At 34.4% G+C, this 27,109-nt stretch overlaps 2 protein-coding genes across 3 annotated transcripts in view; one reads left to right on the top strand and one right to left on the bottom strand.

Annotated features, from left to right (window-relative positions):
• The window catches only part of TBC1D5 (TBC1 domain family member 5), a 71,321-nt gene extending 53,317 nt beyond the window's left edge, over positions 1–18,004 (bottom strand). For both annotated transcript variants that reach the window (XM_075374721.1, XM_075374720.1), the window contains exons 1-3: positions 17,465–18,004; positions 15,915–16,044; positions 9,677–9,941 (exon numbers count right to left, since the gene is read on the bottom strand). In XM_075374721.1, coding sequence (XP_075230836.1) covers positions 9,677–9,941; positions 15,915–16,044; positions 17,465–17,474 — 405 coding nt within the window. In that variant the 5' untranslated portion in view covers positions 17,475–18,004. The remainder of the gene's footprint in view (positions 1–9,676; positions 9,942–15,914; positions 16,045–17,464) is intronic.
• A 68-nt stretch (positions 18,005–18,072) lies between these two features.
• Positions 18,073–27,109, top strand: part of LOC142330113 (DNA polymerase epsilon subunit 4-like) — a 114,687-nt gene continuing 105,650 nt past the window's right edge. Inside the window, exon 1 of the mRNA XM_075375189.1 lies at positions 18,073–18,883. Coding sequence (XP_075231304.1) covers positions 18,536–18,883 — 348 coding nt within the window. The 5' untranslated portion in view covers positions 18,073–18,535. The remainder of the gene's footprint in view (positions 18,884–27,109) is intronic.

The raw sequence follows: 27,109 nt of genomic DNA, 5'->3' as shown, positions 1-27,109 counted from the left end.
ATCATTAGCTTCCATATCCTCGGAGTGTCCATGAGATGGTGGTTGGGGACTTGGAAGCCTGGGAGGCCAGAGACACTGTACCAGGCGATGAAGTTTTAGTAGATCCCTTCACAAGGATCTTTGTAGTTGGTTGCGTTGTTGGTGCAGTGAGAATTTTCTTTGATGATGTAGCAAGTACCGGTATATGCACGTACCAAGTGATTACGATTTAAAAAAAGAAATCGAGGAGATTTACTCCTTGATTATGGATTTTACTCCTTAAAATCCATAGTAAATATTTAGAAAATAATCGCAATTACTTAAAAGTGTGAAAAATCACAGAATGAAAACTTCAGCAAAGTAAAAATTCAGTAAAAGTAAGCAAACAATAGAATTTTCATCAGGTTATTGGAGAAATATGGAATAAAGAAGCAATGATCTCATGTAAGATAATATTTTTCAAATTGTACTTTATACAATCTCTTATCTATGGAAAAAAACATCAGTATCAAGTAATGAAAGTAAAATACAAGCAAATAAAATAAACTATGAAAAATATTGCTGGAAAAAACAAAAACTATTGTCAGACATACAGAAGTACAGAAATAAAAAAAAGACTAGTGTGTGATTTGAGTGGGATACTTCAGAGTGAAAAAATACTGATGATTTGAAAAATGACAGCAATAATTTTATGACACTATATTAAAAACTAGAAACAGCCTTTATGAGAAGGGACGTGACTTAATTCCATATAAAACCTTACAAAAGAGAAGTGCCAGTACAGTGAGTTTTGAAAATGGAATATATCCAAAATGCATCAACAGGTGATTTAGTTATGATGAAGCTAAGAAAGGTAGATAAATGATTTCAATATAAAAATTATGACGATCTTAGCAGAAAATGTAAATATTTTAATAATTATTCAGAAGTACATATTATATATGGAAACACGATTTTACATGAAACATGCATTTTTTTTTAACCAAATATTTTGAAATAAAATTAAGAATACAGTTACAAGAAAAGCATATAGATAACTGGCACCAAATTAAAATAACAAAGTGTATTTAAACAACCAATATCGATTCATCATTTATAGTTAACTTCAGAATAACAAATAGTTATAGACAACTTGTAAAATTACATAGAAATTATTCTTCCAAGAGATTCCTTTTGGAGTTAATTATGAGCTTCTCTTTAGTGAAGTAACCAAAGTAATCATTTTTTTTATTGATAACGGCAATACCTCAAAAAGGATAGGAAATTCACTCAGTATAGAGTCAAATAATAGGAACTGATTTATGCTGAGTTTGCACATTAATTATGTTGTTTTAATCAAATTAATATCTCTTATTGTTCAAATACATTTAAATTTTGATTTTATGTATTATTTTGTTAATTTACCATCAAAACTATAAAATTTAATAAGGTCTTACAGCAAACTGACAAATACACCAACCCAAACTACATAAATTAAATGGCAGTGATAGTACAAAATATGTTAGACATACTAGACACACATCGGTCCTTAAGTATAAGGAACAGGTATTGCATACAACAGAATTGACTTTTGCAAATCACGTCACAGAAACAAGATAAACTTACAAAGATATTAAATCCAACATGAAAAATGTATGAATAGCACTTGAAAACTCAATATACTTGTATAACACAAAATTTAGAAAAACTAATCTGACAAAAACATCCAAATTATGAACAGAACTACTACCACACTGCTGATTCTATAAAGAGAAAACAGCAAGAATACTTACTTAAAACTTAAATTACTTAAACTAGCAAGGGTACTGCTTTACCATATATTTACAGTATAATAGGGTGTGTTTTATGTATACACATACTTGTTCATAAACTATGGCAACCTTTAAATAAACTTTCAACCATTCAACACAGAAAAATTTTATTTACAAGACAGTGTAGACTACCTCTGAAACTAACTATGATAAGATTAAGCAGCCACCATTTTAATTTAAATAATTTTAGCCTAATTTTTGTTTTTAATCATAAGTTTAGTTTTTCTATGTCCTTTAAAATAATTTCACAATCCTATAATTTCCATTTAAAGTCTTTCAGTTGCTCCCTCTCAATGATGGCTCACTACAGACTTGGGTCGGTTTCAAACAGCAAAATACTTCTTTTCAAGACAGGAACATTTGCTAAATTTCATTTTTCTACATTTAACTGGAAAGAAGTTGTTTAAGAGTTCTATACTTTATGATCACCTGTCCATGTCCGACCTCCATGGCAGAATAGTAGTATAATGTCTGTTTTTCTTTTAGAGGATTTTGGATTCAAGTCCCATACCAGATGGCACTTTTTTCACAAGTATGAGATTAATTTGTTATTAAAAAAGATTATTTTGTTATCAAAAGGGCATTAGCCTTCATATTTTTTTTTTAAGGCGAAAAACGATTGATCGTTATCATAGCCCGGAAAATAAATAAATAAATAAAAGTAAAAGTAAAAGTAATTAAAACTTAAAACTACTATCACAGGATGCAAAATCCGGAATGGGTGTAAAAGGCCCATTCTCGGATAACAAAAGCACTAACATGTAAATTAAAACTACGTTAAAAACTATCATATTAAAACTAAATAAAACTTAAAACTAAAAAAAGAGATTAAACTTACAACTAATATCACAAAAATCTTACAACTAATATCACAGACGAATTTAAAAAACATAAAAAAAAAACAACAAAATATGAATATATATATATATATATATATATATAAAACAAAATTCCGATAGAGAGTGTAAAAGGCTCGCTACTCGGATAAAAAAAACAATACCTAGGACTAGAGTAATTAAATTTTTTGTATTAACCCTATACTACGCAAAAACAGAAACATCCGGTTTAAAACCTCTTTATCATTACACAAGATACCACGGATGTTTCTGGGTAGTTTAAATTTACGACGCAATGCCGCATAACATATGCAGTCCACAAGTATGTGGCGCACAGTCACGCGGCAGTTGCATCGTGTGCATAGAGGTGGTTGTCCTCTTGTAAACAAGTACTCGTGTGTCCTATCCGCAATCGACAGAGAACTACTTCCTCACGCCGGGGTTTTCTGTATGAGGAGTCCCATGGTAACACAGAATCTTTAATCTGACGGAGTTTATTATCAATGGTAGCTGTCCAATCACCTTGCCACCTTGCTCTTAATAATTGTTTTACATAATTAATGAAATCAGAAGTAGCAACTCGGATGGTGAAAGGAGGCTGGTTACATGCTTCTTTGGCAGCGGAATCTGCATGTTCATTACCTGGAATCCCTACGTGGCTAGGGACCCAGCAAAAACTTAATTCTGTGTTGCGATTATTCAACTCAGCGATTGCGTTGTAAATTTCAATGACGATAGAATGTTTAGAATAAAAGTTTTTTAAGGCATGGAGAGCACTACACGAGTCACTGCAAATAAGAATTTTTCTATATTTAGGGTTAATGATGTTTAGAGCCTTATTTATAGCGTATAGTTCAGCGGTAAACACACTCGTAATACCGGGTAGACCAAACATATAAGTTCTCTCATTGACAACAAATGCACACCCAACTGTATCGTTTTGTTTCGATCCATCAGTGTATACAACCGCATCTGGTTTCATCTTGGAGAGAACACACTGAAACATTTGCTGAAAGACAATAGATGGTGTTGATAGTTTATTGTATGTAGTCAGGTCAAAATTTAAATCTATGAGGTTTATTCTCCATGGAGGATATGAGCAAGGATACATAGGAAAAAATGATGGTGTGTCAACATTTATATGCTGCAGCAGACGCCAGGTACGGACACCTACAGGTGCAGTACGACGTGGATGGTCCTCATACTTTCCTAGATTAGGATTTCTAAAGACCGAGTCAAGAACCGGCTGATTTGGCTGTCTTCTGAGACGAGCAAAATAAGATAATAAGAGCTGGTCTCGTCTATCCCAAAGTGATGGTTCACCACAGTCTACAAATAAGCTTGCAACAGGACTTGATCTAAACGCGCCTGTGGCAAGCCGAAGGAAAGCATGATGTACACTATCCAGCATTTTAAGCACGGTTTGACGAGCTGAAGAGTAGGCGACACAACCATAATCTAAACGGGAGCGAACAAAGGAATAGTAAAAACGTATCATACATGATCTATCGGCTCCCCAGTTGGTGTTAGTAAGGACTCGCATCATATCTAGAAGTTTGGAACATTTTGTTTTCAATTCTTTTAAATGTTTGACCCAAGTAAGACGGCTATCAAAAAATAAACCTAAAAACTTGACGTAAGTAGAGATAGTAATAGTCTCTCCGTTCAGAAATATTTGCGGAATAGAAGGGTTTCGTAGCCGAGAAAAAACTACACATTTTGTTTTTTCGGATGAAAATGTGAAACCAGTAATCCTGGACCAAGCTTCAAGGTGATGTATAGTGTTCTGCAGTAGTCTCTCTGCTGTAGGTGCCGAACGGCTTGCAATGTAGATAGCAAAGTCGTCAGCGAATAGAGAGCATGAGACAGGAGCCTGAACACATTTGGTAATATCATTTATGACTACAGAAAATAAGGTGGCACTTAATACACTACCTTGGGGCACTCCATTCTCCAAGATGACACTATCTGAGAGCGAATCATCCACACGAACACGAGCCGTTCGGTGATTTAAGAATCCCCGGATAAAAGCAAGCATATTGCCTTTGATTCCCCATTTTTTGAGAGTGTTAAGAATACCACGTCGCCAGGCTGTGTCATACGAGGGGTTCGTCTGGTCTTTACCAGGTTTTAGTACTGGTATAATAAATGCTTCTGACCAGCCGGGTGGGAAGACTTGTTCGGAGAATAAACCGTTGAAAATATTCAAAAGTTGTTGTAGTGCCGAATTAGGAAGGTGTGAAAGCATGGAAAGGCGAATGTTGTCCGGTCCAGGGGAAGTGTCCCGTGAATTTTTAAGTGCATGTAACAATTCTTTAATTACGAATGGAGTGTTTAATTCACCAACCGAATCACCAATGTTTAACGACAACACCTCCATTTGTATCTTGTACCGTTGAAAATCGTTATTATATGATGAGGTGAGAGACACCGAGCGGAAAGATTTTGCTAGACTATTTGCCACTTCCGAGGATGATGAAAGGAGTTCTCCTTCATCAATAAGACCAAGAATAGATTGTTTCGGTGATCCGAAGATTGCACGAATTTTCTTCCATACAGTAGACGTGGAAGTAGTGCGTGAGATAGTGCTCACGTATTTCGTCCATGAATTCCTCTTAGCGTCCAAGAATACTCGACGGCACACCGCTCTAGCCCTGCGGTATAAATTTTGATGTTCTGCTGTAGGCCTACGATTAAATTTACGTAGTGCCTGCCATCGATTCCTAATAGCATTTTTGCATTCATCGTTCCACCATGGAACGAAAGGACGTCTAGGATTACCCGATGTTTGTGGGATATATCTGTTGGCATTCTTAAGTATCATGGATGTAAAAGAAGAATATTGGTCGAGGATGTTCGCTCCATCGTCATACTGAGATTGGAATGCTTTACAGTATCCGTTCCAATCTGCCTTTTCAACAATCCATCTCCGTGGCCTTCTTTTAATCTCGCAGTCTACACCGAAACTAATAATAATTGGTCTATGATCACTGCCGTGAAAGTCATCACAAATCGACCAATTAAAATGAGGGAGTACATTCGGTGAACATATGGAAAGATCAAGGTTAGATACAGAACCAGTTGATAAGGACATAAATGTGTGCGATCCATTATTCAGTAGGCAAAGGTCAAAATCTTGTCTTAATCTGTTTATCATATTTCCTCGAGTGGAGCAGAAGGTTGAGCCCCAGGAAATATGATGGGCATTGAAGTCTCCTACTATTAACGATGGAGATGGTATTTGTGTGAGGAGATTTGAGACATCTAAAGCACTGAACTCAGTGTTCGGTGAGAGAAACAGATTGCAGATATGCAATTTGAAGGGAATAGAGATCTTTACTGCAATAGCAGGAATGACAGTGGTTAGTTGAATTCTTGTAGCTGACACCCCATTCTTCATGAAAATCGCTACTCCACCACTCTCCCTACTGTCTACTAGGCAGTCGTATCTCTCGCAGAAGTATCCTCTAAGTGTAATTCGGTCATGTTGTAGAAGGTGAGTTTCTTGGAAACACATGATTAATGGATCATGTGTGTGCGCTAGTACTCTAATATCTTCAATGCGGGACCGAATACCTCTAACATTCCACTGAATAATGTTCATAAGTGTAAAAAATAAATAAAAAAATAAATTTCGGAAATTATATAAAAATTAGTTGTATGTGATTCGGTTTTTCTTTTTTGTATTTTTTATTTTAAAGAACTCCGATGCCCTAGGGTCGGGTGGTTCTTCAACCATATCCTCCAGTATATGAGGTAATGGTGGAGGAGATTTATTTGAATGGGATGTTGTAGTTGACATCCCAGAGGAGATAGTTATATTGGTTCCCTTTATGGGGAGCTTATTAGGTGGCTTGCTGCCAGCTGTGATAGTCGCTATTCGTGGCGGTACGACTTTGGGAATAGGAACTTTCGTATGCATCACACTGTTTGATTCACTAGCTACGACGGAGGACTTTTTATTCATTTTTGTCAGCTCTGAGATAGTGGTTGTAAGTGAAGCTACTTGATCAGATAGCATCTGAACAAGGTTTTTAAGTTCATTGCAGGATCCGCACTGCTGATTATTAGCATTTGTAGGAATTTGTTTAGATGTAGCGGTGGCAAAAGATACGTCTGGTTTAACCAGGTTCCGTGAATTGGTTATCTTTTTATATTCTCTACGTGCAGCCGGAAAAGATAGTTTTTGCTCCGTACAGATTTTGAGAATTGCCTTTTCTTCTTTAAAAGTTGGGCAATCTCGGGAGCGAGTTGTATGTGGACCACTGCAGTTTGCGCATTTTTCACTTTCTTCGCAGTTAGTGTCATTGTGACCTTCTTTAGCACATCGAGCACAGATCTCGGTTTTTGTACAAGATGTTGTAGTGTGACCAAAACCTTGGCATCTGAAACATCGCCGTGGGTTGGGTATGAATGGTCGTACCCGAACCGAGAGGTAACCCACTTTAATCTTCTCTGGTGGAACAGGGAGATTGAATGTTAATATAAGAGATGGTGTCGGTTCTTCTGTTCCGTTCTACCGTTTCATTATACGTTTCACCTCAACAACATCTTGGTGGCAAAGCTCATCGACTATTTCGGAGATATCTATATCCAGAAGGTCTCTACAAAAAATTACACCCCTGCTCGTATTTAAAGTTTTGTGGCTATCAGCACTTATATTTATACCACCGATATTACGGAGACGTAAGATTGATCGACTCTGTTCGTCGTTGAATGTTTCAACCAGAATCGATCCGTCGCGTAATTTCCTGATATTCTTCGGGGAGCCACTTGCACCTGTTATGGTTTTGTTTATTAAAAACGGTGAGACCTTTTGAAGGGAGCCACCTTCCTGACTATTTCTGAGAACAACAGGGGTGTAAAAATTACACCCCTGCTCGTATTTAAAGTTTTGTGGCTATCAGCACTTATATTTATACCACCGATATTACGGAGACGTAAGATTGATCGACTCTGTTCGTCGTTGAATGTTTCAACCAGAATCGATCCGTCGCGTAATTTCCTGATATTCTTTGGGGAGCCACTTGCACCTGTTATGGTTTTGTTTATTAAAAACGGTGAGACCTTTTGAAGGGAGCCACCTTCCTGACTATTTCTGAGAACAACGAATCTAATGTTTTTATATTTTGATTCTAAGAAATTCTCTTTTGTAGGACTTTTATCCTCGTCAGACGAAGCTGATCGAGGTCTCTTCGCAAGACTTGAATTGGTGGTTTTTTCAGATGGACCACCAACCATCATTGTGTTTCTTAATGGAACTGAAATTTTGGTCCCACGAGTACCGGCGAAAAAGGACCACTCCAGCAGAGCGCACGCGTACTGGAGCTAGAGCTAAATACAACTGGGTTCGCCCTGGTGCCCAGAGGACATCGTTCGAGACTCACTACGTAGAGCCATTCACCCATCGGCACGATTTGTTCCCACCTTGGGTTACAGTTGCGTTTCGTAAGATGTCGCAACACCACCGAGTGTAAATGTAAGAAATATCAGTGTAGGTTGTTGTTGTGTAATAGTGTATGTGAGTATGTTGTAATTTATGTAGTGTTCTTGGTGTAGTATATGTGTAAAATGTAAAGTGTTCCGCAGCTCATTGTATAGTGGGAAGAAAAGCTGCGGAGGCTAGGCCCGTGGGGACGCCAACCCCCAAAGTCTTAAAGAATAAGACTCCCCGTCGGGGTTTAATCTTTTCTGGTGGAACAGGGAGATTGAATGTTAATATAAGAGATGGTGTCGGTTCTTCTGTTCCGTTCTACCGTTTCATTATACGTTTCACTTCAACAACGTCTTGGTGGCAAGGCTCATAAACTATTTCCGAGATATCTATATCTGAAAGGTCTCTACAAAAAATTACACCCCGGCTCGTATTTAATGTTTTGTGGCATTCTGCACTTATATTTATACCACCCATATTACGGAGACGTAAGATAGATCGACTCTGTTCATCGTTGAATGTTTCAACCAGAATCGATCCGTCGCGTAATTTCCTGATATTCTTCGGGGAGCCACTTGCACCTGTTATGGTTTTGTTAATTAAGAAAGGTGAAACCTTTTGAAGGGAGCCACCTTCCTGACTATTTCTGAGAACAACGAATCTAATATTTTTATATTTCGATTCTAACAAGTTGTGGTTCTCTTCAGTAGGACTTTTATCCTCGTCAGACAAAGCTGACCGAGGTCTCTTCACAAGACTATATTTGGTGGTTTTTTCAGATGGACCACCAACCATCATTGTGTTTATTGTTGGAACTGAAATTTTGGTCCCACGAGTACCGGCCAAAAATGGACCACTCCAGCAGAGCGCACGCGTACTGGAGCTAGAGCTAAATACAACTGGGTTCGCCCTGGTGCCCAGAGGACATCGTTCGAGACTCACTACGTAGAGCCATTCACCCATCGGCACGATTTGTTCCCACCTTGGGTTATGGTTGCGTTTCGTAAGATGTCGCAACACCACCGAGTATAAATGTAAGAAATATCAGTGTAGGTTGTTGTTGTGTAATTGTGTATGTTGTAATTTATGTAGTGTTCTTGGTGTAGTATATGTGTATAATGTAAAGTGTTCCGTAGCTCATTGTATAGTGGGAAGGAAAGCTGTGGAGGCTAGGCCCGTGGGGACGCCAACCCCCAAAGTCTTAAAGAATAAGACTCCCCGTCGGGGATTAGCCTTCATATAATGGAGGGAATAAATAAATATTTCTGATAGCTCACTAAATGGGTTTGCCAATCTGTTTATAATGAATACCATTAATAACAGCAGTAACAATTACTAATAACAGTGAAAGAGGTACTACATAATTAGCTCAGAAAGTAGAAAAAATTTCTACAGGATTTGAAAAAAAATAATTATAAAAATTCTCAAGTGTAACCATGTTGCATTCTCAATTCAGTAAATAGAATATTAATAAACTTTAATAAAATTAACACTATAAATAATCACCTGTAACAACTATACATTAATATTTAACACAATAATGATTAAAACACAATCAAATGTTAATATTAGAATGAATGAATATTAATTAACAATAAATAATATTTATACAATACCCCTGCTTCTTGAGATAGAGGATTATCATTTCTAACTTTTTGCGGCGATTCATTCCAAGGATGACAATTTAAGGTTTCTTTTAGTAGACGATAATGTTTTCTAGCTTTATTAGCTTCTTCGACCCATAATTTGGGTTTACCTGGTGTAAATAAACCGAGCAATAATCTCCAACAAATACTACGAAATCGTGATGCACGAAAATCACCTTGTAAAGCCCGGTGACGTATTTCATCAAGATCACCACACAGTTGGCTCCACTCTTCCCTAAAAACAAAAACAAACTTTACTTACATTTACTTGATTTAAACTGAAGGACAAAATGTTCTCAATATACCTTAAAAAATTTATGCAATCCATCTATGATTTTTTCCCTTAAAATTACAAGAAAAGTTTAAAATAAAAATATAGCTGAACGCTTCCTACTTATCTTTTTTCCTGTAAATATAATTTTTGGTTAATAATCAAATGTTAATCTAGATATCATAAAGACAGTAGATGGCATGAGAGAAAAAATTTATTTATTCACCACACTAAAAATAAATATTTTGCTGTGGTAAATAATATCATATTTATTCGCATAAGCTTCACATCATTTTTCAAGATTTCTAACTTAAAATTTTGGGGTACAGATCTTAATTAAATCATAATGATTAAATGATTATTACTGCACGAATGATGTATTATATCTGATTATTATTCTACAAGCCAGTGTCATATATGACTGTGACTATGAAAGACTATACAAAAACAGGAGCAATATGAAAACAAAGATGAATTTTATTACAATACCCACATCTGCCAGTAGGGGAGAAGTACAAGGTTTATTACTGTTATGTCTCTATTTTAGTTCTTTATTTTGTAATCAAATATGTAAAATGAAACAAGTTTCTGGAAATACAGTACATTCCAGTTTTTGGTTTTATTCATTTTATGTGAACTTCCTTCACGCTTTCATTTACCTTACATAGTTACCTTTATCCATGTACACAGTTGATTACCAAACTTGTAAATATCTCACATTTCCATTACATTCCTCTTGTTTTCAAACAAAAAAAAAACTTTCATTTACCATTACTGAAAAATTACATTTTATCAAAAGCTGAAATTATCAATAACCGAGCAGCTAGTAAAAAGCATGACATAAATGAGTCATATATTTGAGTTTGGTGAAAGACAAAAGATTGGAGATTCTTCAAAAATACTATCATTTCATGGACCACAATCCAGAAAATTCTCCAAATTAGAACAAGAACAGTATTTATTAAAGAAAAAACAGAGAAGTGTTTTGCAATTTCTACAGAGATATACATTATAAAGGCAAAACAAATAGCTTTGGCAGGTAATATCGAGAATTTTACAGCTAACAAAGGTTGGTTTCAAAAATTTATACATACATCTGGTTTGACTATAAGAAGACAGACCAGTAAAGACTGCCAGATGCATACAAAGAAAAACTTATAGATTTCAGGGATATGTTATTTTGCATTCCCTTATTCTACTACTTGTTTTTCATCACTGTCAGAGAGCTGCTGGATCAATCCAAATAAAATCAACAAAAATAAATGCACTTCTCATATTCATGTCCAGTAAATCAAATAAATTTACAGGTTTGGCTCCATGAAGTATGCAAAAACATTTTTTTTTCTGATTTTTCAGTACTCAGTTTTTTGTGTAAAACCCATAAAAAAATAAAACGATTGCAAAAAGCAAGGTTTGGGTAATTACAAAATAAATTTCTCAGCTCTGTAAGAGATACAGAGCTCATTTTGTTATCACTTTAATTTATATTTACTGAAATGGGCTTTCATATGATATGTCTCTTGGCAAGATTTTGTGATATGAATAGTTCAACGTCACCAAAACATTTGACTTTGAATATATCCAAAAACATATTTTTTTTAAATTTGAAAAAAAAATGTGTTGTAAATGTGGTAAACATTTCATACTGGGATTGCAATGAAATCATGTTAGTAAATAATTCTGTAATAATTAGGTACAGCAGAATGTTCCAATTGTCCCCCTATGTGGCAATTGCTAACTGAGATTCAATCAATGAAAACCCTCCCTCTTTCCAGTCTTCCAGACTAGGTCACTTGATGAGGCAGAAGAGTAGCATGACATGACATGCACTCCTAGTGCCAGCAAAAGAATGTATATGTTTCATGCTGTTGAGACAAGTAATATAATATTCAGTTTGGATCATCTCTTGAAACAGAAGTTTCACTGGTGTACTCCCCAAGAGGATTAATCATATCTATAAAGTGATGCAAAAAAGTTTTTTTTCCGATTTTTCAGTCAATCTTTGTTTAACTGAACTTGCCTTTCTCCACAAGTTTGAGTTTTATGACTGATTCATCACAGCCTTGGACCAGAATAGTGACCAGCGTGGACCCATCAACTTCTAAGCTTCAAGTAAAATGTACCGCTGCAATCTATTTGAAAAGTCAAGTTATAATTTCTATAAGAAAAACCTGAGAAGTGTAAGCAAGAACTTGGTGCAAACATTTACTTTTCTTAAACAAGGTTACAAAATTTGTGATACTTGCTGCAAACAGTTAGAAGCATCTGCTAAAAATAATGCTGAAGAATCTGCTTCTGATAAACAATTTCAACAATTAGATCCTTCGTGTCCCCCACAAAAATATGAAGCTGTAAATGCTCTGAACAAAAATTTGATTGTGATATATGAATCACCTATTTAGAAAAAATGACTATGCAAGAGAAAATACCCTCAAGAAAGCAGCAGTAGTGTTCAAAAGCAAGATATTGAATATGGATCCAAATTCTGAACAAGATGCTATTCCTCTCTCCTCTGACCATGAAATTATCAACCGATTGAAGGAAAAATTTAATACTACAGATGATAAGAGCATCAGGATGTAAATATTGACAATGCTCCCTAAAAGCTGGACTTTCAAAGACATTCTAGATGAATTTGGAGTACCAGACTACAGTGCAAAGAAAGCTAAAAGCCTGGTTAAAGAAAAAGGTGTCATGTCATGTCCTGATCCTAAACCTGGTAGAACTTTAGATTTTGAAACAGCAGAAAAAATAACTGATTGTATGAGAGTGAGGAAATAAGTCAAATGATGCCCAAAAAAAAAGATTTATTTCTCTTAAAATAAATGGACGACGAGAGCATGTTCAGAAAAAATTAATTCTGTGTAGTCTCCGTGAAGCTTTTGCATTGTTTAAAAAGATGTATCCAATGCTGAAAATCAGATTTTCAAAGTTCTGTGAACTCAGGCTTAACTACTGTATTCTTGCAGGTGTAAAAGGAACCTGTAGTGTTTGTGTATGTAAAATGCACCAAAACGCAAAACTTATGGTTATGCATTGTAGAATGAAAGAAGTGATAGAACAATTAAATCTTACAAAGATATTATAATATATGTAGTGTGTACTAATCCAGCTGAAGCTTGCTACTTAGGAAATTGCAAAAATTGTCCTGGATGTGAAGAAGTCAAGGGAAGGATTGAGGAAGCTTTCCAGCTCAACTACATTGAAAACATTACAACAAACAGTAGATACAATCCGAAAAAAAGAACATATCTCAAAACATTAGTCAAACCTACTGAAGAATTCATCAGTATAATTTTTGAAAAACTTCTGAAGCTTCTTCAACAATCATTTCTTGCTAGTCAGCAGTCCAGATACCTCACCCATCTAAAGCAATCTCTGTAAGGTGAACATCTTGTAATCTGTGACTTCACTGTGAATTATTCATTCATTCTCCAGGATGCAGCCCAAGGTTTCCCCTAGAATGATGCACAGGCAACAGTTCACCCCTTCACAATCTATTTCCAAGATCCAACAACAAAAACACAGATGCATATATTTCTTGTTATAATTTCTGACTGTCTCACACATGACACAACAGCAGTGCACCTTTTACAGAAATATTTAATTGGTTTCATGCAGTCTCATTTTACCACAAAATCAAGCCTGATCTATTACTACAGTGATGGTGCTGCCTCTCAGTACAAAAACAGACTCAATTTTTTCAACCTCTGCTACCATGAATCAGACTTTGGGATCAAAGGAGAGTGGCATTATTTTGCCACATTTCATGGCAAAGTGCATGTAACGGCATGGGAGGGAGTCTTCATGTAACCTACAATGGCCAGAACATGGCTCCACGACAGTTGTATAACTGAGCAAATGGAGTGGGATACATTTCCATTACAGTACAATTGAACAGCATAAAGGAGAAAAAGAGGCTATGAAGAGTAGGAAAATGACAGCAAGAACTATACCAGGTACTCAGAAATTCCACGCTTTTCTTCCACTGAACAAGAATCAGGTGCAAGTACGGGTGTTTTCATTTTCTAACAACTCAACAGTAGCAAGCACAACAAATATTGATCATCATATGGATCTCATCTTGAATTCAGAGAAATGGTTGGGGTCTTGATCTGCAGATATGATGGACACTAATGGTGGGGTTTGTTCTCAAATGAGGAAAATGAAACAGTGAAGATGAAGTTCTTACATCCACATGGACTTTCACCTTCCTTCCACTACCCAGACTTTGAGGATGTTCTTAATGTACATAGGAGTGATGTTATTTCAAAAGTAGATCCCAGGGTAAGTCCAACAGGAAGAGTACATAACCTCTCAAAACAAGAAATGGACAATGCTAACCAGAAGTTCTAAAAAGAAGTGTACACTGTGTAATTCTTCTGTAAATATCTTTGCAAGCTATACAAATTGCAGTTAAGCGGTGAGTATGTACAAGTTCACCATGATCACATTGCAATCACATTATGAAATGTTTACCATATGTACGACACATTAGAAAGCAACTTTTTTTTCAATTTTTTTAAAAAATTCACTTTTGGATATATTCAAGCTTGAACTATTAATGTCACAAAGTCTTGCCAAGTGATATATCACATGAAAGGCCATTACAAGAGCTTTAGAATAACACCAAATTGAGCTCTCTAGCTCTTATAGGAGCTGAGAAAATTAATTTTTTGTAATTACCTGAACCTTGCTTTTTGAGTTTTCTTCAATATTTTATGGGGGTCCTACACAAAAAACTAAGTAACTGAAAAATCTGAAAAAAATTTTTTTTTATCACTTTATGGATATCATCAATCCTGTGAATTTTGTTGAAATTGCTAATGGTCAGGTTGTAAGGCTTGTTGATTTGACATGGAATGACCCGGAAACTTCCAGGATAAATTCTACTGGTAAAAATAATGAAAAAAGTTCATACAAACATAGGTCCGGAAACACTTTATTTTCAAGTTCGGCTAGCAAAAGTTTCACCCGGATTTCAGCTCTTCTAATAAAAAGAAGCCCTACTGTAATTTTCGAGACTCAAATTAAGAAATAAAGCTGGTGATATCTTATGTAATTTGAGCTGAAGATAGGATAAAATACGTACCAGAACTGTACATGAAATAAAACTGTTAGGATAAAATGGGTCCCAGAACTATAACTCCAGTAGTTTTAAAGACAACCACCATAAAATACAAACCCAACGGGTTGATCTAGTGGTTAACACGTCTTCCCAAATCAGCTGATTTAGAAAGTCGAGAGTTACAGCGTTCAAGTCCTAGTAAAGCCAGTTATTTTTACACGGATTTGAATACTAGATCGTGGATACCGGTGTTCTTTGGTGGTTGGGTTTCAATTAACCACACATCTCAGGAATGGTCAAACTGAGAATGTACAAGACTACACTTCATTTACACTCATACATATCATCCTCATTCATCCTCTGAAGAATTATCTAAACGGTAGTTACCGGAGGCTAAACAGGAAAAAAGAGAGAGAGCATAAAATACAAAATTCAGTATCAAAAACAAGTTTTGTTTTAGGTTCATATTGCAATAGCTTTGTTAAATAACTAATAAATGCAGAAGATTTAGTAACAAAACTTGTACAGAATTTAACTCTGAGAAAGTTAATATAAATACAACCAATAAAAAGTAAATAAAAACTTTTACATTTTTAAACAAAACAGACAAAAAATAGATAGAAAATCATATTATTCTTTCTATCTATCTGAGAAGCAGTGCAATGATTCTATCCAAGTTTGCCAAATAATGTTTTATGACAAGAACTTGACTGAACTAAATGGAAAGTTTGTCTATGGTTAGGTTATGTAAATCGAAATGATATTGTAACTTAACTTTAAAAAAAAAAAAAACAATATTCTTTTCTATTCATTATACAAAAGATATCTCAAAACTAACTTAAAATCAAAAATTAATAAACAGTACACACTCATATCTTTGAATGGATGATGCCCTCTCGGGTGTTGAAGCTGATGAAGATCCAACCTCTACGGGGGATGACTGTCCACTAATTTCATTATGTTCAGAATTTTTTATTTCCAATTCACCAGGTTTAACGTCTAAAAGAACATATATATTTAATATAAAATTTACATAAATATAATAACCATACTGATAAAGAAACTGAATCTAAGAAACATAAATATTGTCTGAAATTATATTTTACTCAAATTTAATAACACTTAATTTCTTCTTTAATGACTTCAGTAAGATAATTACAAATTATGGTTAATCCCAAACAATTTACTAACCCTGAATTTGGCAATGGGTCAAAACTTAAAGAAAACTTACCGTTTTACAGTTATCAGTGCATCTTTATTATTTTTCATGTCATTCAAAACATGCATAGATCTACAAATTCACCAATCATATGAAAAAAACTGTGCACAAGACATCTGTTTTGATAAAAATTAGTATAAGATAGCATACAAAAATTATAAAGTAACTACAATATCAGAAGCATGAACTAAGCATCTCTAGAATGCAGGATATATATTTTATTCTAATAGGGATTTCTCATAAATAAGAAAACGAGTACGTAAAATGACAAGAAACTGTAATCAAGCTCTTTGGAATACAAAACGTATTTTTTTATCTCAAGATTTTCTAACTAACTTTCTTCTATTTTATATATTTTGATTATCAGATTATGCATAATTATGCTACAAAAACCCTAATACAAAGCAACAATTATGATTAACATTTGAAAAAATCTTCAAATTATCTATTCACATAATGTAACTTTTTCTTTAAAAAGTTAGATGTTAAGAATGAGACCACCATAAATATGTCCTCCATAAATTGAAAGAAAAGAATCATCAAAATCAGTCTGTTTAATGAAGAGTAGGACTTAAACAAACAAAAATAAAAAACTAATGCACATGGATTGAATTGACAACCTTTTCCACTTCTGGATTTAGTTAAAAATGAGTGGTTTCATTTGATTTTTTAATTTTATTTAAGTAAGTTATTATCACCAAAACAATATGCCTGTTAGGACTAAACACACTTATGTTTCAGATGATAATATAAATCTATAATTCCTCTTAATATGACAATGTGATTATGTAAAATTTCAAAAATATCTGCTAGATCTCTCACACCAAATCTAAGAAAAATCTTGGGGAAAAAATGACACAACAAGGAAAACATTTATTCTAAGTTATTGCAAACTAATTCTGAATAAATATAAAAAAATAAACATAACTTAAGACAGCATAGTCTTAGTATAGCCAGTTGTTTCAAATACAATAACTTTACTTTGAGAATTAAAAAGAAATTGGCCATATTTTAAATTATTAATAAGATAGTACTGGCAACTCAGAATTTCTGTTATTTAATTTTAATCATGCATTCATTAAATACCACACCTTACCTTTAAAATTATAAAATTTTGAATAATCAATCATTTAAAACGCACAAAATATGTTTGTTCATTTTAGTTAAAACTATAAAATAAATAGTTTTCTTTGCATTTACCTGAAGGCATACTGGAATCTGAACACGATGCTTGTTTAGGAGAAAAACAGTTAACTACTTCATAATTTTACTTTTAGCGTATTAGTTTTAATTCGCTAAACATTGCATCCTAAGATATAAAAAAATTACTTGGACGTTCACATTTGCGACGTTAACAAATTGTTTTTAATTTCAGAAATAAACATCTGCATAACCTAAAAATTATTTAATGAAATTTCTCTTAGTTTAACATAACAGGATCCGTATGGTTTAAAATGAATACAAATCACAAAGACAAAGGCAAACAGAAGTATAACAACACAAGTGAAACCAGCAAGCGTTGTTTACATATCAATTTAATAACAATAAATACCTGCTAATTACGTAATAGTTAAAACATATATCTTTAAAACAATAATTAATACTACATTAAAATTCTGAAATAAATTTAAACAAACATATTAAAAAATATGTAATCGGGTCACAAAACACCAAATAAATTTAAATTAGCACTAATTGCGTTCATTTTTGATAACATGGCATGAGACACGCTTTACCTTACGAAATTAATTCATTACATTTCGATAGCAATATATCGATCGATCGGTAGATCAAAATTGAAGAACGTTCGGTATAAGTTGACAATAGTTGTATTATTAAAATTTTCTACATAATAACTAGTAAAATTAATGGGGCCAGGTATTTACTCATGTGATTGTATGTATAATTATGTTAAAATTCAAATTTTGCTTTGCGAAGCTTTGGTTGATGTTCGTCACAACTGAAAAACGAATGCCAAATAAATATACGACGTCGCTTGGACTACTTTTCTTTGCCGCCAAAATGATTATACTTCTCTAACTTCTTAATTTTGTTGAGGTTATGTATGTTAAGCGTATATGGTATGTTTAGTGTTAATGCAGATATGTAAGATTTATTTTTATATTGCAACAGTTCCCCGTTATTAGTTTCAATACATGTTTGAATTATCAATTACAGTGAGAAATTAGATTATTGTAATTAGTAAGTAGACATTCTAGTGTATATAAAAATTGATAATTCGCATTGTAAAAGATATAATAATCGTTAAAAATGGATAAAAAGGATGTGAATAGTACTGAAGGTATTGAAAACAGTTTTCCTGATATTGTAGCTGAAAGTGTAACTATTGCAACTACAGTAACTAATGATCTGATCACAGATACTAATGTTGCTACTGAAAATTTCAATGAAAAAGATACAATTGAAGAAATTGAAATCCCTATTGAGGAAGAAATTTGTGGTGACGGCAGTGAAGTGTCTCATAACAATAAAACGTCTGATAGAAATGTACAAAAATTAACACACCTACCAATAGCAAGAGTCAAAAGTATTATGAAATTTGATGATGATGTTAATGCTGCTTCCCAAGAAGCAGTTTTCCTACTTACTAAAGCGACTGTAAGTATTACAAATAAATTTCATTAATATTTAAGAACCAAGCTAGATGATTTAGTTGAAAACTAAAGTAAACATTATGCTTTTATATCAGCAAGACAAATTTTGATTATACAATAATATTTATTGATAATTTTCTGTAAATAACTATGACATTTTCAGTCTATGTTAAATTCTCTAAGGTGCCATAATTGTCAATGAGCATGATGAAATGTGATATCACTTTTAAAATATTTAAAAAATTATGAACTGCTACTCATATTATGTTCTTACAGAAATTTTTTTTAAAGCCAATGCCCACTCTTGGCTGTTGAGCCGTTTTGTAATGCTCTGACCAGTATTCATCATCACTCTGCAAGTGGTCCAGAGCTCTGCAGGTTCCCAGATGGTCTGCATTTATAGTTTCATGACTGCAAGCAAATCCAATTATGTTACCATCATAACTTCCCATCATACTAAAGTAACAAATGTGAAAAAGTCATCTTTTCAGGAAAGCTAAAAAATAGTTTCAGTGTTAAATTTTATATAGGAATGCATATTCGTAAAAGTGAAAACTTGTAAACTAGCCTTTCTAAAAGAGATAGCAATGGACAATTTATCACAAAATGCAGGACGTTCAGATTAGTCGTAAACTGACGAATCTGAAAAATGCGATTTTTCATATTCGTTATTTTAGCATGGTGGTGACAGTTATAAATAATATTATTAATGGTAAATTTTTAAATTAAAAAAAACCTTCAATCAAGTAATTGTTCAATCTGTTCAATTGTACATTGCAATCTGTTCAACTAATGAACAATAACACCCAAATGGCCCAATGAGATGAGGATGATATAATGGATGTTTCTAAAATGATGGGTTGGCTATACTTTTTTGGATTCTACGTTTAAAATTAAACAAAGAGTATCGGTAGGAAAAATGGCAATTTCTCCTTCATTCTCCCCCTGTCTGCCACTTTGTTATTTTTATATAGTAATTTATATCCCAAGTTCAGACTGAGGATTCACATTAATATTTGGTAATAAAGTTTTAAAATTAGCAAAAAAAATCAGGAATAAATACCTTTGCAAATTACAAAATGGTCGCCATGTTTATTTTTCAATCTGTTATATTTCCATAAATATTTTGTTAAAAATAAAAGGCTTAATATTTTAGCAAAATAACATAAAATTTGATAAAACTAATATTTATGGAGATATAACAGATTGAAAAATAAACATGGCGACCATTTTGTAATTTGCAAAGATATTTATTCCTGATTTTTTTGCTAATTTTAAAACTTTATTACCAAATATTAATGTGAATCCTCAGTCTGAACTTGGGATATAAATTACTATATAAAAATAACTAAATGGCAGACAGGAGGAGAACAAAGAAGAAATTGCTATTTTTCCTAAGGATACTTTCTGTTTAATTTTAATAGAATCTGAAAAAATATAGTCAGCCCCCCATTTTAGAAAGACTCTGTATAAATTAAGTGTAGCCTTGTACAAAGACTTGAGACATATAGTTAATTGAATGCCTACCACCAAAGTAAACCAATGTCCACTATCTAGTATTCAAATCCATATAAAGGCAACTAACTCTTACTTGGATTTCAACCTCAGAAACTTCAACTTTGATAATCCACTGTTAAACAAATTATTTGCAATGTCAACTTAGCCATTAGACCAGCCTGATGGTCTTTTAAAGCAGGAGTTTGTTTTTTTCCCCAAAAAAAAAATGGAACAATTATTTCACTTCCCAGATTGCTGTAGTAAAAATACAGATGAGTGTACTCTGAATGTAATATAAATAAAATTAATAATTCATGAAGTATATTAGATAATGTGTCTACTTTAGTGTCTTGTAACTTATGTAGGAAAAAGTTCTCTTCCCCTATGTCCAAATATATTTGTTCATTTCTGTAGGTTGTGCTGATGAAACTTAATGTTAAAATATAAAAATTGCTAATTGTTTACAGTTAGGGACTGACCTCCAATTTGTAATATATCTCATTTAGGAACCAACTTATTCATTACAATTGAAATTTTTTTGTTGAAAATTGAAAATTTTTTGTCACCAGAGTTACGTCCGTCATAAATTACACTGTAACCTCACCAAAAATTTCATAATTCATGAATGCACAAGTGTAAAATACATTATTTTTTTCAGACTAAATAATTTGTTTAAGTTTATTAATTAAATTAAGAATGGAACTAGATTCACTTGAGACCAAATTAAGTTAGGTTAACCATAAGTGCAATTTTTTTGTCTTCACTCATTTGACTGGTTTGATGCAGCTCTCAAAAATTGCCTAAAAAATAGTGCCAGTCGTTTCATTTTGGTATACCCCCTACATCCTACAACCCTAACAATTTGTTTTACATATTCCAAACGTTGCCTGCCTGTACAATTTTTCCCATCTACCTGTCCCTCCAATATTAAAGCGACTATTCCAGGATTCCTTAATATGTGGCCTATAAGTCTGTCTCTTCTTTTAACTATATTTTTCCAAATGCTTCTTTCTTCATCGATTTGCCACAACATCTCTTCGTTTGTCACTTTATTCACCCATCTGATTTTTAACATTCTCCTACAGCACCGCATTTCAAAAGCTTCTAATCTTTTCTTCTAAAGTACTCTGATCGTCCAATTTTCACTTCCATATAAAGCTATGCTTCAAACATATACTTTTAAAAATGCTTTCCTGATGTTTAAATGAATTTTTAATGTAAGCAAATTATATTTCTGACTGAAAGCTCGTTTCGCCTGTGCTGTTTGCCATTTTATATTGCATCTATCTTTAGTAATTTTACTTCCCAAATAACAAAATTCTTCTACCGTCATAGTCTTTTCTTGCCCTATCTTTACATTCAGTGGTTGTATATAAGTTGCACGGGAGAAAAATTAAATCTATTATATGTGTGTGTGACGTCACACCTACCATACAATATATATATATAATTGAATGTCATTGTGTGTGTGTGTGTTTTTATGAATAAGAATTTGGACGTACCCCGAGGTCGTTCCTGGTCGCCCTGGCGTTTGCACCGGAAGGCGCCAGCCGCCACTCCAGAACCCCGACGGGGCTCATGCACCAGGAGGTGGTGAGTGCGTATGTGTTCGCGTGCATGCATGCTTTTGCGGCTTAGCGTTGTTTATGTTTATGTTTAGCGTTCGACTGAAGAATCGACCGACGCGGACGTACCTCGAGGTTGATCCTGGTCGTCGTGGCGTTTGCACCGGGAGACGACGATTGCGAAATTTTTTTTTAAGATTCCCACCACTGTCATCCAATCTGTCATCAGAGTGTGCGATTACTGCGTGTGTGTTGCGCACGCACCCTACTCCATTCTGTAAAAGAAAAAAACCGTTACATTTTACGCGCGAAAACTACCACACCCAAATAAATGCATTTATGTACTAAACACTCTCCTCACCATTCGCGAGTGTAATTCGACAACAGATTGTGAATCTGATGTCGGATTACACCGCAGTCCTTGGAACCTTCATACAATAATGCCAATCGACTAAATTTTATTTCTAAAAAAATAGTCTTACATTACTCTAGCGGGGTTTGGAGTGTTGTTGCATTTCCACACCACCCAAGCGGTAGCAACCTCAACGGTGCGTTGAGATTTTTTTTAGAGTGAAATCTCTTTCCAGTAGGCCTACAAAACACTCGTACAAAAACCAAATGATTTAAAATATAAGCTAAAAATTAAGTTGGATAAAATTACTCCGAACAAAAATAGAGAGATTCGTATTCTGTGTATAAAATAATGTACGCAAAGAAAAATAAATGGGTTGCATTGCATTTCCACACCGCCCAGGAGGTAGCAACACGGTACGTTGAGATTTTTTTAACCAGTGATATATCTCTCGCCAGTTGGCCTATAAAACACTCATTAATCTGCCTGAACAAAAAAAATCTTCATGATACTTCTTTTCAAGACCGCGATGTGATAAACATCAAACGCAGAAATGAATAATGATAAACTTGCACAACACATCTATCTGAAAAAACGGTTAACTTTCATTTATGAATGGGAAACTTCCTGCAAATGGTCTTGTAAAGAAGTAACATGAAAATTTTTCGCATACATAAACTGTGTAAAATATTATTTAAACACTTTCCTCGCCATTTGTAAACAATTGGTATGGCTAAATCCAGTATCATATCGTGTCACGGGCTTTGGAACCACTGCATGCAATAAATGTAAATAAATATCGTTTTTTAAATCAGTAGTTACATTATTGTATGGGGGTTTAAAGTGTTTTTGTTTTGTGTATGTGTGTCATTTTCCGTTGTTTGTGTAATTTTGAAAGTTGTAGTCCTTAAAAGGATTTATTTAAACATCGTACAAATTAAAAATTCGAATCGATGGACGGTTTTCCTCGTCTTCTTTTCGTTTCGTGTTCTTGTATAGAATAAAATAAAGAGAAGCGATATGACGCCCTCTCATATATCGATTGGTTTTAACGTAATCGATTTCTGAATTTTCGTTTGTGTCGTACGCCAACAGCGGTTGGGTATCATCATCATCACCACCGTTGTTAGAACAATCTGTCTCATCGCGTGTCCTAAAGAAAAGTTCTCCGTCCGACGTTAAATGTGCTGTTACTCTTTTTTCATTCGCAACAAACACGTTTACAGCAAGTACGTTATTTTTTCGATGAGACGTATTGAGATCTTTAACACTCGCGTCGAACTTCATATTCGACGAATGATTTAATTTGAACGCCTTTACGTTACCATCGTTACCGTAGAACCCGGAAAACAGTACCTCTTTGCTGTCAATAAGGGCAATAGCTTTTTCACCGCATTCAACTTCGCAGTAATATTTTCGTCCATATCCGAAATCATCATCATCATTGAAAACCAACTTTACGATCAGTTTATCGCCGTTTTTTATCGAAATAGTATTCAGACAAATCGACAACATATACAAAACTGTGTTTTAATTTAAAACACACAGGCGTCAGACGTTGGTCACCGACACGCACGCGTACATTTTCTTCTCTAAATCGATTCATGATGTTTACAAACGTCTGTCAAAGAATAAACTACTTCACTCGATTACAGTATTTTATAACCTCCACCACAACTACCACGTCCTGCTGTCAACCAGTCAGAACGTCACAACCTCCCCTCCACAATGTGTAAAAATTCATCTGATAGGTATGGTGATATCCTGACAAGTGTATTTTGTATGATTTGAAGATACAATTTTTCTGTGATTCATTTTCAAAGTGTTATTAATAAACTGTGCTTTAATGTTAATTTCTAACGTCACCTTTTCGATACCATCTACGTCTGGTTGACATACGAATTCAGGACTCGGATGACAACAACCCGAACCTATATCACATCGATGTAGAACGACATAAACCGGTCTTAAAGTAAATCTTTGAGAACTTAAATCTTTCAAAAGACGCATTACCGGTATGGATCTTTGTTGCGGTATTTTACACCGGAAATCTAACGTTTGCCTATACGCTTCGTAAAATAACGAATGAGACACCACAGTAATTATAAAAAATATAACGTAACATATTGTTAATTAAATATTCATTGTCGCGGTGTTCGACCGTTCACATCGAATGCTGAAGCACAAATGAGTTTATAATTATCGACATTATACGAATAAGACACCCGTGAGAAGTTTTTTACAAAAAATAATAGAACAAAGTACTAAACCCGATTTTGTTCAACACCACACCATTTGTGACACAATTGATAGTGGATAACTCCAATATCATATCGTGTCACGGGCCTTGGAACCACTGCATTCAATAAATGTAAATAAATATCGTTTTAAAAAAAATAAGTTACATTATTGTAGCAGGGTTTAAAGTGTTTATTGTTTTGTGTTGTTTTTGTAATTTTTTGTCTTGTCCTGAAAAGGACAGTTTAAATTGCTTTCAGTCAATCATTACTCAAATACCACATCAAAAGTTTTTCCAACGCGTCCTTTAAAAATAAGCTTCAGCTTCATATTTACCATTGCGTCGAACTCATCTTTATTAAATGTATCAGCGAACCGTCTTGGTAAATATACATTGAAAGCCGATTCCTCCTCACCATCTCGTAAGAGGCAGACTATGCTCTTCCCATAACCACAAAATTTCGTACAGTTTATTAACAGTAAGTTCACCGACGCTTCTGGTTTCAAGATTGGTAGCGAGAAGTTTCTTGTTCAACTAATAAAAATCGCTTCTGTTACCGTCAGTCATGGTGTTGATTATGCAAGAGTACGCGATAAAATGATGTGAGTACGATTACGGACGGCTATACCCACTCACATCTGGTCGCCAACGAACAAGTTTTAACCTGTTTATCCGGTATTCCAAGTCGATAAATAATATTTCTTTTAATCGCGTTGCAACTGTATACGAACATGTTACGACGCGATAAATTATTTCGTTTTTTTTCCATATCTAACACACGTTCTTTTGTGCCAATTAAAAATAATTTTCTCTAACTAACCGCAAACGAACAAGTTTGAACCTGCTTATCAACATGCACATCCGGTCTTCCTAGAATCGACGCAATGGATAATTATTTTCGTTTTTTTCCTTATAAAACAGTAATCGCAATTCAACCGTGCGAACTTGTTATTTTTACGAACGTACTTTTATAAAGAATTAGAGGTGGTTCTGTTTAAATATTATTTATTTCATGAACTCTACCGCGTAACAACCAATATTTCTACGTACCTCAACCGGTATATCATTTTTATCCAAAAGCGTTTTTTAATAATAAGCCTCATGTGTATTCTTACAAATAATTTGAATATCTGGTACTTTATTTACGATCTTAATCTCTACGATAAAAAGGCACAACACATCATCTTGAATATACGTATATAATCGTTCATAATCATTACTTAAGAACGGTTTAGCAGAAACGACTAAAAAACATAATACACTAGAAGCGATGAAAAACCCATTTTTCGAAGTGTACAAACGTCAAAACAATTCAGTACACAGTACATATCTGAATGCACGACAACGAACGAGTTTGAACCTGCTTATCAGCAAGCACATTCGTCCAAGTTACCACCACTGCAAAAAAATACATTTGTGTGAGTTGCATTTCCACGCCATCGAGGAGGTAGCAACGGCGCGGTGCATTGAGATTTTTTTATGAGTGAAACCTCTCCCCGATAGGCCTACAAACACTCATCGTCATCTCCAAGAGTTGTAACTTACTTTTATATCGTCATGGAAATCATCTGTCACCGTTTTATTTTTTTCTTTCCGTAATAAGTTAATTTCATCAAACGATTTTTTACAACGGCCAATTCATTGTCGGTAAATCTATTTGTATACGACTTCGGTAATAAGGTTTGAAAGCAACTCAGTTCATCCACTTCGCTATCGTACAATATTAATACGGAACTCACCGTATTCAGTAAATATTTCTCATTTCCAACAGTACATAGTTCACACCGATATCAAGGTCAACCTCTTGAACGGTTTCTTCTTTAGAAAACAATGTTCATCGTTGAAAATGTTAATAAATGCTACGACTTCCATCTTCACACTCGCAGCGCTCACACTCGAATGACTGCGTGTGTGATTTGCCGCCACCTCCTTACCCTCATCACCGGCGGCAATCTTGCAAAATAACCGGTGGAGTTCGTTACCATCGATAACGGTACAGGCGAACGGATTTTCCCATAACACTTCGTATTTATTTGCACGCACCATAGCGTAGTCTTTTCACGTTTTCAATAATCAATTCGCACGAGTACAAGTGTAAGAAATTCGACTACTGCGGACGTAACTACCAGAATACTGGTAGTTACGTCCGCAGTAGTCGAATTTCTTACAATCGATAGCATGCGTTTCATCACAGTGAACAAAGTGGGTGACAAGCATTAAACAATATTTACAAATGCACGGCGCAATTGGCCTCAATTCATTAATCGAATCGGTCCTCTCCATCATCACTATAATTAATATAATGTCTACACAAACCGTCTACAGTATCGATTTTTAAACTGACTAAATATTCTTGTAATCCGCTGTGAAGTTCAGCGTAAGTAGCGTCGTGATTGAAACCACTCTAACCGTATTGAAACTGATATACTTTTTGGTTGGAAAAACACCGCGAATAACTTTCATAAGATGACGTAACGATCTTATGCGATGATTCGGAAAATATCTGATCCACACCGATGTTGCTATGTCAACATCCAACCCTAAGCTGAGGATTGAATTATACATTGGAGCCTTATT

The sequence above is a fragment of the Lycorma delicatula genome, chromosome 9, assembly GCF_047948215.1.
Source record: "Lycorma delicatula isolate Av1 chromosome 9, ASM4794821v1, whole genome shotgun sequence".
Taxonomy (NCBI): Eukaryota; Metazoa; Arthropoda; class Insecta; order Hemiptera; family Fulgoridae; genus Lycorma; species Lycorma delicatula.
Note: the sequence above shows the minus strand (reverse complement) of the source record. Positions and strands in the feature narration are given on the sequence as shown.